We start from the raw sequence: 14,815 nt of genomic DNA on the forward strand, positions 1-14,815 counted from the left end.
AGACAGAGACAAAGAGAGAAACCTCGACGTTGAGAAAATGTTAAGCGAAAATCAATACGGAAATTTGATTTAAAACCTCGTACACGTTAACGGAATACACGATATGTAGAGTAATCTCATCGGTGGCGGTCTCAATTGATGCGCGGTAAATGTTTTAATACGAGGTTTTTCGCTACTCGTATATATACTCGTGTATGTACGAAAAACGTTGACGTAATGTAAACAAAACTGTTAAAAAATTCGTTTAGTGCCAATTCGAGGCATTTGCGGCGCGCCGGTTAACGACGATTCAATCGTAAAATACACGAGTTTCTCGAGTATACATTTGTAGATACGTATGTGTATTGTATAGGAATAAGTTATGAATGTATATGCCAAAGTTACGTAAAATATACCGAAAAATAAAAAAAATTACTTACTCGTAATGCATTGATTGCGTACGTTATTATTAGCCAGTTGAACGTTATATATTATTCTGGAAATGTGAAGTAGTCTATGAATTGGGAAATGAAAGAGAGTGAGAGACAGAGAGAATTATGATAATGACACAAATGACTCTCTACTTGATAAAATATATTTCCAATATACTTATTCGCAGTGTACGAGTATAGATGTGTTGAAACGTATGCACATTACGTTTACGTAGATGCATTGCTACCACATGGATGTAGTTGTATAGTATGTTCTACAAACTTTTTACGCGTCGTATTGGTGTTTAAAGAATAAACTCTTGTAATTCTAACGTTTTATGTGTATTTGCATAAATGTTTATCGTGTAAATTATTAACCGACGTGTACGAAAATCACGCCTCGAATGCGTGAAAAACGTGCACAAATTTTCTCAACCTTGCTCGAGACGATATCGGAATGATCAAGTACAATACACCTACGTTTGAGAGACATGAGTTGCCTCTTACTTAAAATTTACCCCCCCCCCTCTCTCTTGAACGGTCTCACGACATGGGAGGTACATGTCTCAACCGATATAAAAATATTTCAAGTAGACAAAGACGAATTGAAAAAGAACGTCGAAACACACCACCAGCTAAAATTTCAGACGCTGAAATTCATTTTTTCCGATTTTTATGCAAATTTTTAAAAAAAATTAAAACTTTGCTTACCTATTCAAATGAAAAAAAAAAATCGATCATAAGTTGATTTAAACGGTGGGAAATTTGGTTTGTACTCTAATTAAAATCTTATTCAGATCAATGTTCGCCTTATCCGAACTTTAAATTTTCAACTTTCAAGGTCAAGTAATCCCATAGGTAGGGTACTCGTAAACTTTTTAACATTATTAAAAGCCAATTTTCTATTCCTTGCGCAGAAGCCACTCATTTTCTCAGTCACAATATCCCATCACAACGATTGAGCTACCTACATTTTCAGAAAGTTCTAATATCACACATTGCACGTTGAATTTTTTCATTCCTGGCGCAGAACCCGCCGCTCATTTTTTTCAGTCAGAATATTCTTACTACAATGTTTCAAAGGAATGAGGTGTGTATTTCAATGAATTAAAATTTTCACAAGTAATGATAACCGTCAAAACTGATCCCCTCCATCCATTAGTGGTCAAATTTTGAAAAATTCGGCTAATTTTGATTAAGCTTTTAAAGAGTCTTTCTGGATAAGATAATTATAATGAAATTGGCACTCTCCAATTTTGACAAAATTCACCCAAAATGTTAGTTTGGATGTGAAACCAACCCAAAAAAATTATGAGTTGACCCCCCACACCAACCCTACCACAAGAAATGTGCCCATTTATACCTACGTGCACAAAATTCAAACTTCTCGTTCTCCGAAAGGGGTGGTCAAAAACATTTGAAACCTTCACAGAAAATTTTCACTAAATAGGTACTACGTGTGTGGATTTTTTTTTTAAAAATGTCCATTTCAGGGTTTTCAACGGGGGGGGGGGGGTTGAAGATTTCAAAAACTCATGAAAAAAAACGAGGAGCGTACCTACTCTCTGCGAAATCTTGCCAAAAATTTAGTTACTCCCTAAAGTAGAACATATTTTTAGTGGAGTTCAAAAATCGGTGCAACATGTTCAAAAAAATCAAAATATTGCAAAAAACGTGCTTTTTCGTCATTTTTAGCAGTAGGTATGTGGACTTTCAATATCGAATTTTTTGGGAAAAATGTAGGTACTGTAAGCGTGGGTAACTTGGAACACTGAGATATTCAAACTTGAATTATTTTAAAACTGATCGGTGGAAAAAAATTTTTTTTGGCTCAAAATTTGGAACACTTTCTTCTCTTTGATATGTAGTAAGTATCAAGTGCCCCAAAAATTTTTTAACCCTCTTTTTTTGAAAAAAATAGGTGTTCCAAGTTTTTTCCAAAAAATAAATACTTGGAACACTCGAATAAAATGGCTGTTTTTCCCATGTTAGAAGGCTCTGGCAAGCACCTAGAACCCTTGAAATTGAAGAAAAACATCAACAAATAATATTCCCTCTCACCCCAAATCATATCAACGCTTTATTCACTCACAATGACAAAAAAACTCGAAAACCTTGTTTTTATCAATAAAAAAAATTATATAGAAATACAATTTTTTCAAATTGACATAACTCGCTCAAATATTAAGCTAATTTAAAAAATAAAAAAACTATCATGTTGCAAATTAAATTTCCTACAAGATGGTTTTTTCATTTTTCAAATTATCTCAAAATTGAGAATTATAAAAAATATTGGAACAGGTAAAAAACTTGGAACAGAAATGAATTTTTTTTTAAAATGGCTGTCATTTTGAAACTATTACAGATAAAGGTTTGAATTCAACGCCATTCTGTAGCTATTAACACATACAGTAATTATTTTGAAAAATTATTTCACTCGCCTTTATCCGAATAGCTGGGTAAAAGAAGTTTCAACACTATTAAATTTTGGCGATTTTCAAAGCACGTTTTCTTCATTTTTTAATAAGACCAAGGTATGAAAAATAATAAGGTATGATTGCTGCATAAAATCGACGACAATCATACGAAAAATATGAGACCACCTAGAGCACGCTAGCCACCATACATCCAGTGTGACCACTACTAGACCATAAAAAGTCACAAGTGTTCCAAGTTACACCCCCGTTCCAAGTTACCCACGCTTACAGTACGTAAAATGACACGGAAATTACATTTTTTCGTTTTTGAGCCTCAAACGTAGGCAAAAACAAAAACAGCAATCAAACTGCATTTTATGATAGAAGCATGGAATTTTGTTTGATGCACAAAGACTCCAAAAAAAAAAAAAAAAATGTCACACACGAGAGTCATTCACTAAACTCCATACGAGGAGTCCAATGGGAAGTGGGATGTCCAAGAGGCCAAGAGGGGGACAGCTCTCCATTTTCCAACATTTTTAAAACTACCCCTCCCCCCAACAAAAAATTACCTTGATGTGAAATTTTTTTGAAAATATTTTTACACAAGCACCTATTTAATGACTATTTTCTGAGAAAGTTTCAAAATTTTTGAAGCACCCTCTTCGGAGAGCGAGAATAATTTTGAATTTTGAGCATGTATGGGCACATTTCTCGAGTTGGGATTGGAGTGGAGGGGGTCGGCTCAAAAATTGTTGGGATGGTATTACATCCAAACTAACCTTTTTTAGTGAGTTTCGTCAAAATTGGAGAAAAGCTCCGATTTCACTACGTATAATAATCTGAAAGGGTCTTTCAACTGATTCGGCAAATAAAATTTTTTGGACTTGATGCTTGAGAGTTTCTCTTTTTCAACATCAAATTTTCTAAAAATCTATAATTCACACTCAAAAATAAACTCCTCACAAAAATTAAGTTTTTTTTTATTACTTCTCGAAATTCACATTTTCGATGGCTTTTAGCCTCACTTGGTAGTTCCTGTTTGCATTTCTTTTTCGATGTTGGAATTTCTAAGAAAAAAAAAAAAAAAAAACCATCATCCCAATCCTAAAATTTTGAAACCAAAAAATCAATCTCCTCACATAAAAAAAATTGCTTTTTCGCCCATCAAAATACGAATTTTCGAAAGGTTTCACCTTGACGTTCAGGCATGTTTACTTTAATTTTTGAAGTTGGAATTTCTAAACAAACATCCTTCAAATTCTATAATTTTGAAACCAAAAAAATCAATTTCTTCGCTTAAAAAAAGTTGCTCGTTCGCCTATAAAAATACAAATTTTCGATAGCTTTTGCCCTCAGTTTGCGTTCAGACCTGTTTGTGTTTTTTTTTCAAACTTGGACGTTTGAAAATTTATCATTCCAAATTCTGAAATTTTGAAACCGAAAAAATCAAACTCCTCACATAAAATACATCGTGTTTTCAGTTATCAAAATACGAATTTTTGAAATCTTTGGCCCTCGCTATACTCTCGGGCCAGTTTGTTTCTCTGTTACAAAATGAAAAATTTCCATGTTTGAAGTTTTTAAAAATTGAACAGGGAAAACGAATGATTTTTAATATTTTGTTTTATTCAACAAAATTGGTATTTTTTTTCGTAACAGTCAATTTTTGGTTGCACCCCTTCCCCCTTCAAACAAAACCTTTAGTTTCGTCATTGGGGGGAGGGTCGAGAATAGGATTACTACAAGCAAAAACCCTCTTGCGATCAGTGATTTAGCTGGCTTTTTATTCTTCATAAGTTCGTTTTGCTCCGTTTTAATAAGTCTGTTTATTTCAAGGATTCTTGAACTAGTCATATTTTTAATCGATCTTCAACAAATATAATTTTGAAATTTTTTGTCAATGAAGTTAAGTTCTTTCTTTGAACAAAATTTTGAATCGTCTTTTAAAAGCTTCGAGCTGATTTTATTCACGTCTGATTGTGTATTATATTGGTATTTCGACCAAATTTTGTGGAGATCTTCATTTGGAGTGAAAGATAATTGAGAATTTTTAGCTCCGGCAGTACCCCTGGTGGGAAGATTCGAGTCTTCAAAGAAGAGATATTTTGGAAAAAGAATTGGTTTTTTGCTTCAGAGCCCTTACCCGATCTATTTTGGAGAAAGTGGCTCAATTCCAAAAGATATAGTAGATGTTTCGAGATTCTGCGTCGATTTTAAAAATTCACGACCACTTTTGTAGGGGTCTGTTCAGCAATTAGAAAATTTTCAAAACGCTTATTTTTAAAAAAATAATCCTATTTTGAAAAATATAATATTTTCTTCTCAAATATATTTGTCAACAATTATGCCAAAGCATTGAAAGATACGTAAGTAAGTATAGGGACGTTTTCTTTTTTGAAACTAAGGAAATACATTTTCCTAAGATTAGTGATTCGCAAATTTTGGTCAAGAATTTCAAAATACAATCTTTTGAAATTGGACCATTTTCTTCAAAAGCAGGTCGAATTTCACCTTACCTTTGAAAATGTTTCAGAAAAAATTATGGGAGGGGGCGTCGAGACCACACAAATTTTCTTTTACTTACCTATGTGATAGCTTTTTTTCCCATCAAAATCAGTTTCTGCCAAGACATTTTTTGCTCCATTTTTTATTTATTTGTATTTATTTATTTTTTGATAAGTATGAAGGTATAAAGTACTTTGTCTGAAAATGAAATCTTTCATTCAATTGCTCCAGATTTATGAAGGTGGAAATTTAGAAATTTTTGGTAAATTTCTTGTTTTTCAGATTTTTACATTATATGTACCTGACTATTTTTTGTGAAAGTTTCAAAATTTTGGGACTACCCTCTCTGGAGAACGAAAATTTGGATTTTCATCACGCATGGGCACATTTCTGGGGTTCAGGTGGTGGAGGGGGTGGCTCAACATTTTTTTTTGGAATGGTTTTACATCCAAACTAACATTTCTTGGGCGAGTTTCGTCAACATTGAAGATAAGTGTCGATTTCACTGTCTTAACCTGAAAATAAGCTCTTTTAACTGAGTGGGCAAATTTTGAAAATTTTTGGATTCAATAAAGAAGCTATTTTGCCGACTTTTTTGGAATTTGAATTACAAATTTTTGAAAGTTTTTGCCCTCGCTACGTTCATGTTTGTGAGTTTTTCTTTATCAAAATCAAATTTTCTAAAAATCTATAAGTACCCAAGAAAAATTCAACTCAAAAATAAACGTCTCACACAAAAATTACGTTTTTTTTCTCACTTCTCGAAACTCACGTTTTCGAAGACTTTTAGCCTCACTTCGTTAGTTCCTGTTTGCATTTTTGTTCAATTTTGGAATTTATATAAAAACCCATCATTCAAATTCTAAAATTTTGAAACCAAAAAAATCAAACTTCTCACATAAAAAAAAGTTGCTCTTTCGCCTATAAAAATACTAATTTTCGAAAACTTTTGCCTTGAGTTCGTTCGGCCCTTTTTTTTTTTAAAAAAAAAGGACTTGGAATTTTTGAAAAATATCATTCTAAATTCTGAAATGTTAAAACCGAAAAAATCAAACTCCTCACATAGAAAACATTTTGTTTTCAGTTATCAAAATACGAATTTTTGAAAACTTTTATATTTGCCCTCGCTACTCTCAGTGATTTCGTTTTATTCTGCAAAATTTGTATTTTTTCCTCGTACCAGTCGATTTTTGGTTGGAACCCTCCTTCCCCTTCAAATAAAACCTTTAATTTCTTCCTTGGGAGGAGGGTGGAGAATAGGATTTCTACCAGCAAAAACCCTCTTGCGATCAGTGATTTAGCTGCTAAAATCGGAATCAGTTCACTCTGTTCTAATTCTTAATTTATTTCAAGGATTCTTGATCTACAGGTAGATAGGTACGTAAAATGACACGAAAACGACAGTTTTCCGTTTTTGAGCCTCAAACGTAGGCAAAAACAAAAACAGCAATCAAACTGCATTTTATGATAGAGGCATGGAATTTCGTTCGATGCACAAAAACTCCAAAAAAAAAAAAAAAATGTCACACGCGAGAGTCATTCACTGAACTCCACAGGAGAGGTCAAATGGGAAATGGGATGTCCAAAGAGGCGGACAGCCCTTCATGTTTCAACATTTTTGAAACTTTACCCCTCTCCCAACTCCCCCACCAACAAAAAAAATTACCTTGATGTGAAATTTTTTTTGAAAACATTTTTACACAAGGACCTATTTGTGACTATTTTCTGTGAGTCGAGTTTCAAAATTTTTGAAGCACCCTCTTCGGAGAACGAGAATTTTGAATTTTGAGCACGTATGGGCACATTTCTCGAGTTGGTTTTGGAGAGGAGGGGGTCGGCTCAAAAATTTTAGGGATGGTATTAAATCCAAACTAACGTTTTTTAGTGAGTTTCGTTAAAATTGGAGAAAGCTCCGATTTCACTATAATAATCTGAAAAGGGTCTTCCAACTGATTCGGCAAATAAAAATTTTTGGACTTGATGAAGAAGCTATTTCTTTTGACTTTTTTGGAACTTGAATTACACATTTTTGTAAGATTTTGCTCTCGCGGCGTTAATGCTTGTGAGTTTCTCTTTTTCAAAATCAAATTTTCTAAAAATCCATAATTCACACTCGAAAAATGTTCAAATCATAAATAAACTCCTCACATATAAAAATTAAGTTTTTTTTTCACTTCTCGAAACTCACATTTTCGACGGCTTTAAGCCTCACTTGATTAGTTCCTGTTTGCATTTCTTTTTCGATATTGGAATTTCTAAAAAAAAAAACCATCATCCCAATCCCAAAATTTTGAAACCAAAAAATCAACCTCCTCACATAAAAAAGATTGCTTTTTCGCCCATCAAAATACGAATTTTCGAAAGCTTTTGCCTCCAGTTCGTTCAGGCCTGTTTGTGTTTTTTTTTTCAAACTTGGAATTTTTGAAAATTATCATTCCAAATTCTAAAATTTTGAAACCGAAAAAATCAATCTCATCGCATAGAAAACATTGTGTTTTCAGTTATCAAAATACGAATTTTTCAAAGCTTTTGCCCTAGCTACTCTCAAGTCATTTTGTTTCTGAGATTATTCAAAATGAAAAATTCCATGTTTGAAGTTTTTAAAAATTCAACAGGAAAAACGAATGCTTTTTTATCTTTCGTTTTATTCAGCAAAATTTGAAATTTTTTCCTCATACCAGTCGATTTTCGGTTAGAACCCCTCCCCCACCCCTTCAAATAAAACCTGTCATTTCGTCCTTGGGACGAGGGTCGAGAATATGATTTCTACCAGCAAAAACCTTCTTGCGATCAGTGATTGGCTGGATTTTTAATATTCTTTTACAAATCGCGATATTTTGCTTTCATGTCTTAATTATTCATTTCAAGGATTTTTGAACTATTTTTTCATAATTTTCCAAAAAAAAGAAATTTTAAAATTTTTTGTTGATGACGTTTAGTTTTTTTTTCAAACATAATTTTGAATCGTCTTTTGAAAACTTTTAGCTAATTTATTCACGTCTGATTATGCCTTAAGATTTCGGTCAATAAATTTTGTGGAGATCCTCATTAAGAGTCAAAAATCAATGAGAATAAATTTTAGCACCGAAAGTGCCCCTGGAGGCAAGATTCAAGTCTTCAAAGAAGAGTTATTTTGGAGACAATTTTTGTTTTTTGTTTTAGAGCCCTTACCCGATCCATATTTTGAAGAAAGTGACTTAATTCCAAAAGATAGTATAGATATTTTGAGATCTTAAAAATTCACGACCACTTACAGGGTTTTATTCAGCAGTGGAAAATTTTCAAAACGCTTATTTAAAAAAAAAATCTATTTTGAAAATATTTTTTTCTCAAATATTTGCCAACAATAACTTGTATGGCGAAGCATTGAAAGATATCGTTTCTGAAACTGTGGAAATACATTTTCCCTAAAATTAGCGATTCGCAAATTTTGGCCAAGAATTTTAAATACAATCTTTGAAAGTGGGCCATTTTTTTCAAAACCAGGTTGAATTTCACCTTACCTTCAAAAATGTTTCAGAAAAAAGTATGGGAGGGGGGCGGTTGAGACCACACAAATGTTCATTTACTTATGTGGTAACTTTTTTTTTCATTAAAATCGGTTTCATGCCAAGACATTTTTTCTCCATTTTTTATTTTTATTTTTTTGATGAGCATGAATAAGTAGGTAAAGTGCTTTGTCTGAAAATTGAATCTTTCTTTCAATTGCCCCTGATTTATGAAAGTGGAAATTAAAATTGTTTCGTAAATTTCTTGTTCTTCACATTCTTATACATTATATCAAGTATCAAGTATTTACCTATTTTATTATTAATTAATATGTCTGTAAATCTATGAACATTTATTGTCCTAGCTGTTACCAATAATTTTATTTCAATTAATTCTGTCTACAGAAGGAAGCAAAATGGCGACATCGTACGATTGTAAATTCATCGAAACTTCGGTCGGAATCAACCACAACGTGGACGAGCTGCTGGTCGGCATCTTGACGCAGATACGTTTAAAACTAGATAATCCGCCCGATCCGAGCATCCCGAGGGACCAATACAACGCTAAAAAACGTAACAGATCGCCGCTTGGAAACTGCGCTCCGAGATTATACAGAGGATCGCGAACATCAGCTAGTCTAAGAGTTAGAAAAATTCTTAGTAAAGTATGGTCGATAAATTCCAAATCGAAATCTTGCGAAAATCTACACGTATTGTGAATCCTTTTACCTACGTCTTACATTCTTATACTCGTATATCTATGTACCTATTCCGATACCTATCTACTCTAAATCCATCACAGCAGAATATCTGTATATTTCTACAAATTGATGAACTTAATCGTCGTTAACTCGTCGGACCAAAATTATGAGCTTGAGAAGTGAAACGTTCGAGTGACCGCGTTTCTCATCGTCGTATTTTGTAATAACGAGGTAATTTACATACGAGTTTACCTACACAGGTACTTATGTAAGTACTTGCGAAATTATACCTATACGTACTCACTTAGTAGCCGATGAAGAAAACAAAAAAATTAATAATCTATAGTCTCTTTTGTTTTGTTTATTGTACGTTCGTCGTTATTATTCGTATCTATGCGTAATATTATTATTATTCTGTATTTTTCCTGATACTCCTTTTAGTGAAATCAAAAGCGTTATGCATTTATGTAGATTTATTTACCTATACCCTTAACATATCATGTACTCGAGGTTTTTCTTATTTTTTTCAATTTTTTGTTTGTTGTGTTTTGTGTTTGGTCGTATTTATTTTGACATATCGTTTATTTATAGGTGTGTTTTTTTTTGTTTTGAAAAAAGAAAATTCCACGATTGGTTGATTGTTTTGCTTTGCGAATAAATTATTTCCAAAGTTGAAAAGTTGGTCCGAAAAATGATTTTTGATTGAATCTTTGAATACGAATTGAAGATCGAAGAATCAATGTAATCGATTTTATTGTGTTTATAATTTTTATTCAAATTTTATTTCAGTCAAAACGTCTTTACAGAGAAATTTTTCTTCAATTTATCGAAGCATTGTTCATTTTTATGTGTCTTTCTGGTGGAAATTTCATATTTTAAAATGTGTTTGTGTTTTTCTTCTTTTAATTTAAATTGGAAAAAAGTTCGTCAATTTCTCGTTGAATTAAAAAAAAAATAGATTTCCTTCACAGGATTATTTTTTTTTTTTTGGTAAAAATAAGTAGGCAGGAGAAAATCAACCAATCGATCTGCCAAATAAAATTTGAACGAATTAAAGTCTTCTTGAATTTTTATACATATTCAAATGTGTAAAAATAAATTGAATACAAACCATATTCATTTAGTGATGATGAATTTCCATAGCGTAAATTACAAGTAGGTAATTTTTGATCAGAAAATCAGAATTAAAAAAAATGTGTAATTATACTTACAATATTTAAAAATTGATTACTTGATTTTTAAACATTCCTGTATTTTTTGTGTGTTTTTAATTTTTTATACGTATGTTTGTGTATTCCACAATATATTATATCTTAGAGGTAGCATTTATTTATTGAGGTTTTTGTAAAAATTTAAAAAAATATATTTTACAGTTTTACACCCTAGTACGTAATAATGTCTTCGATTTATTATTTGTTAACAGGGTGTCTCACGAATCCAACAAAATAAAAAAAAAATATTCGATCAATCTGTCGTATAATTTTTATTGTTGGTAAAAATATGTTTTATTTTTCTGCAGAGAGTTTATTATTGTATTGTTAATTATTATTATTATAATATTTGACTTATTCATTGTAATAGACAGAAAATAGACCAAAATACATTGTACCTATTAAGTACCCAGATAAGTAATTAATTAATATATTAAGTACAAGTGTGTCAATAATGAAGCAATATTTTATCATTGTAATGTACGAATTTTTCAAGTTCTGAGAGCCAATATCTGTATCCTGTAAATAATGTAAAAAAAAAAAAAACTTGGCAAAATAATATTTGACCAATGGAAAGAATAAGTTATCCGAATGGATGCTCAAATATTCATCATTACAGCGTATTTGGTTCTACAAATTTAATATTTAAAGAAGTTTTGTTTTTGTTTTTGTTGTTTTTTCTTTTGAATAGATGTTATTAAATTAAATTAAATTTTACCATAATATCTTACGAACATTATTATGTCCGTCTATTAAATTATACGTAATTATTACGCGAATCCACACACGATGATTTGTTTTAATATTCATATTGGACCAAGTTATTATAGTGTTTTCAATTATTTGTTGTATAAAATACAAAAAAAAAAGAGTTTTACAAAAACAAAGTATTATTCATTATTTCATTCGTATATGTAGCAATATTACTTATTGAGATTTTATGTTAGTTTAAATGTGTGATTTTATTTTATTTAGTGTTTACATATTTTCACGTTTAATTTTTTTCTTTTTTTATTTTGTTTGTTAAATAAATATATCAATTTTCCATTTTATTCGATTGTTGGTTTATTTCATTGTGGTTTTATTTGAAATTGAAATGATTGAGATGAAAAATGCAAATAAAATGCGAGGAATCAGGCCTCGAGATATAGATTTTTCAGAGAAATACTAGTTGTATTGCGAAAATGGTCATTTTATTGAATTCTCTAGGTCGAGAAACGAGAAACCTGAATTTTGATCCTTTGTTCAATTATTTCAGCTTAAATGTCAAATTGAAATGATGAAAATTGAAGTAGATGACGTTTTTATAAATGATACAAACCGTGTTGTAATCTGTGGCGCCATCTATGATTCAAATGGGGTAGCTCGATTCAATATTTGGAAAATTTAAAATAATCTTACTGAAGAAAATTTCAGAATTGCTCCGATCTCTCTCGTGAATCTAAAAATTTAACACGAGCTCCCATGGTTTGTCGTTTGTCCACATCAGGATTGCTATAAAATACCATATAACGTAAAACAAAACTTGCTGAATGCTGATTTTCATTGTTGACTGATCTCTCCTGAGAGCGAATTTATTTCGTATTTGCTGAATGCTTCTGTGATCTATGATATGGCTTATGGAACTATTGCTTACTTTCTGACATTATAGATGGCGTTGGAGTGTTGTGTTTAAAATATTTTCAGAAGCTGGTATTTCGTGTTTAGTCATATAGAGGGCGTTCAGTGTGCTGTTGATTAGTGTCGATGTAGTTGTCTATCGAGATTTCTGCAGGAGCAAAGCAAAGTTATAATTATTTTTTGATTAGGGAATTCTCTACTAGCAATTTTAGTTGTTTTATATTCATTATTTATGAAAATCATTACGTGGAATTATTTGTAATACCTATTTACTGTGTATTCTAGAATTTGGCACGTAGCTTGACCTATGTATATGTACATATACGTATTGAATTAAGTATTTTTCATTGTAAAACGAAAATCGAACATTTGATGGAATACTTCAAAAATATTCTCTCTGCAATGAAAATATTTCAATTTTTTCAGATGAACTTCTCAGATCAGGATAAAGTTCCTATTTTAACTCCACACTATGCTTCATTTGACTCAACAGTGTTGAAAAAATGTATGTATTTCGTGATGAAATGTTTTAAAAAATTGAAATTATTTTTTTTTACATACGAATATTCAGCAAATAAATATTTATTCTAGGAATTATTGCATCATTGAATTCCCATTATCAAAACTTATTTTGATCTCATTGTACGGTTCATTTGGCTGCAAAAACCATGAAATAAAATTTCTCACCGACCTGAACCCCCACCCTTTATTTTGACACCTTGAACAGACCATTTGGCTTTAAGTTAATGAATCAATCAATTTCTTCGGATAGATATGGGAACAAAACAATGAAAATAAGAATTTCAATTCGAAATGTACAGCGCCATCTGGCGGAACATTGAGAAACTACCAACTCACAGAATTATTTGAATTTCCAACACATGCGCCCTCTATGATGGTTTCAGGTACGAATTTGTTCCAACAGTTCCAACTTTATCCACGGTACCGCAACCACCTCGACTAGACAGATTAACTTTACATCGTGAAGTTAATGTATCTAAACAGGGTGGTTGCGGTACTGTGGATAATGTTGGAGCAATATTCACACGTTCAGACCTGAAACAGTTCTGAATATTGTCGTTGTTGCCCTGGTGTGTAATAAGTTGCCGATCGAGTACATTCGCAGGAATTTTTCATGTATTTGTTGCCCACGTTATTCAGGCTGCATATCGATTATTTTTGCAGGAGCTTGGCAAAAAAAAGCTCGAATTTGGTATAAGGAGGTTTTCGGATGCGGTGAATTCATATTTGAGGGTTATTTTTTTGAGATTAACTTGAAACAGCTCCTCAAAGAGAGAAGTTCAACTCAAAAGTGAGTAAAAAGGGCGTGTGATGAGATATTGAAACACATTCTTTTGAAGCTCTCGAGCACAAATTTGAAATAATTTTTGCGAAAGACCACAAAGGAGCTTCTGGGGGGGGGGGGGTGAAAAAATAAAAAATGAGCTCACATGGCTTGCGACATATCTAAATTCTAAATACATGTTTTTGGACTTTGTGAATGGCGAGTGTGAATCTGAGATTATTGTTGCGAAACGCTTCAAGGGGTTGGAGGGGGGGGGGGGGTGCTGAAATTTGGGATGATGGGTGTGGCATGTGACATATCAAAAAATATGTTTTCGGACCTTCCGAGCACGAATTTGAGGTTATTTTTGCAAAAGACCCTAATTGAGCTTCTGGGGGGAGGTGTAAAAATTTAAAATGAGCTCATATGGCATGTGATGATGTGACACATCAAAATGTATGTTTTTGGACCTTCCAAGCCCAAATTTGAGATTATTTTCGCGAAGAACTTCAAGGGTGGTTCTGGGGGGAGGTGCTAAAATTTGGGGAGAGGAGCACATGACATGTGACATATCGAAATATATGTTTTCGGACCTTCCGAGCATGAGTTCGATATTATTTTTGCAAAAGACTCCAATTGAGCTTCTGGGGGGGAGGGGCGAAAATTCAAAATGAGCTCATATGGCATGTGAAACGTCAAACTGTATGTTTTTGGACCTTCCATTTTCCAAGCACAAATTTGAGATTATTTTCGCGAAGAACTTCAAGGGGGATTCTGGGGGGAGGTGCTAAAAGTTGGGGAGAGGGGCACATTTGACATGTGACATATCGAAATATATGTTTTTGGACCTTCCGAGCATGAGTTCGATATTATTTTTGCAAAAGACCACAATGGGGCTCTGGGGGGGCGGGTTAAAAAATTAGGAGTGAGCTCATAAATGGCATGTGACACATCAACATATGCATATGTTTTTGGAACTTCCGAGTACAAATTTGAGATTAATTTTACGAAAAATTTCAAGGGCTTCGGGGGGGGGGGGAGGGGGGTGTAAATTTGGGGATGAGGGGCATATGGCATGTGGCATATCAAAATAGGTATATGTTTTTGGACCCTCCAAGCACGAATTCGAGATTATTTTTGCAAGAGACCCAAAAGGGAATTCTGGGGGTAGGTGA

General features: G+C 32.5%; 1 protein-coding gene across 2 annotated transcripts in view; it reads left to right on the plus strand.

Moving 5' to 3' along the window:
* Window positions 1-11,787, plus strand: part of LOC135847977 (uncharacterized) — a 746,225-nt gene extending 734,438 nt beyond the window's left edge. For both annotated transcript variants that reach the window (XM_065367729.1, XM_065367736.1), the window contains one exon: window positions 9,229-11,787. In XM_065367729.1, coding sequence (XP_065223801.1) covers window positions 9,229-9,542 — 314 coding nt within the window. In that variant the 3' untranslated portion in view covers window positions 9,543-11,787. The remainder of the gene's footprint in view (window positions 1-9,228) is intronic.
* The last annotated feature ends 3,028 nt before the right edge of the window (window positions 11,788-14,815 follow it).

Source organism: Planococcus citri, chromosome 1, assembly GCF_950023065.1.
Source record: "Planococcus citri chromosome 1, ihPlaCitr1.1, whole genome shotgun sequence".
In the NCBI taxonomy this organism is placed as follows: Eukaryota; Metazoa; Arthropoda; class Insecta; order Hemiptera; family Pseudococcidae; genus Planococcus; species Planococcus citri.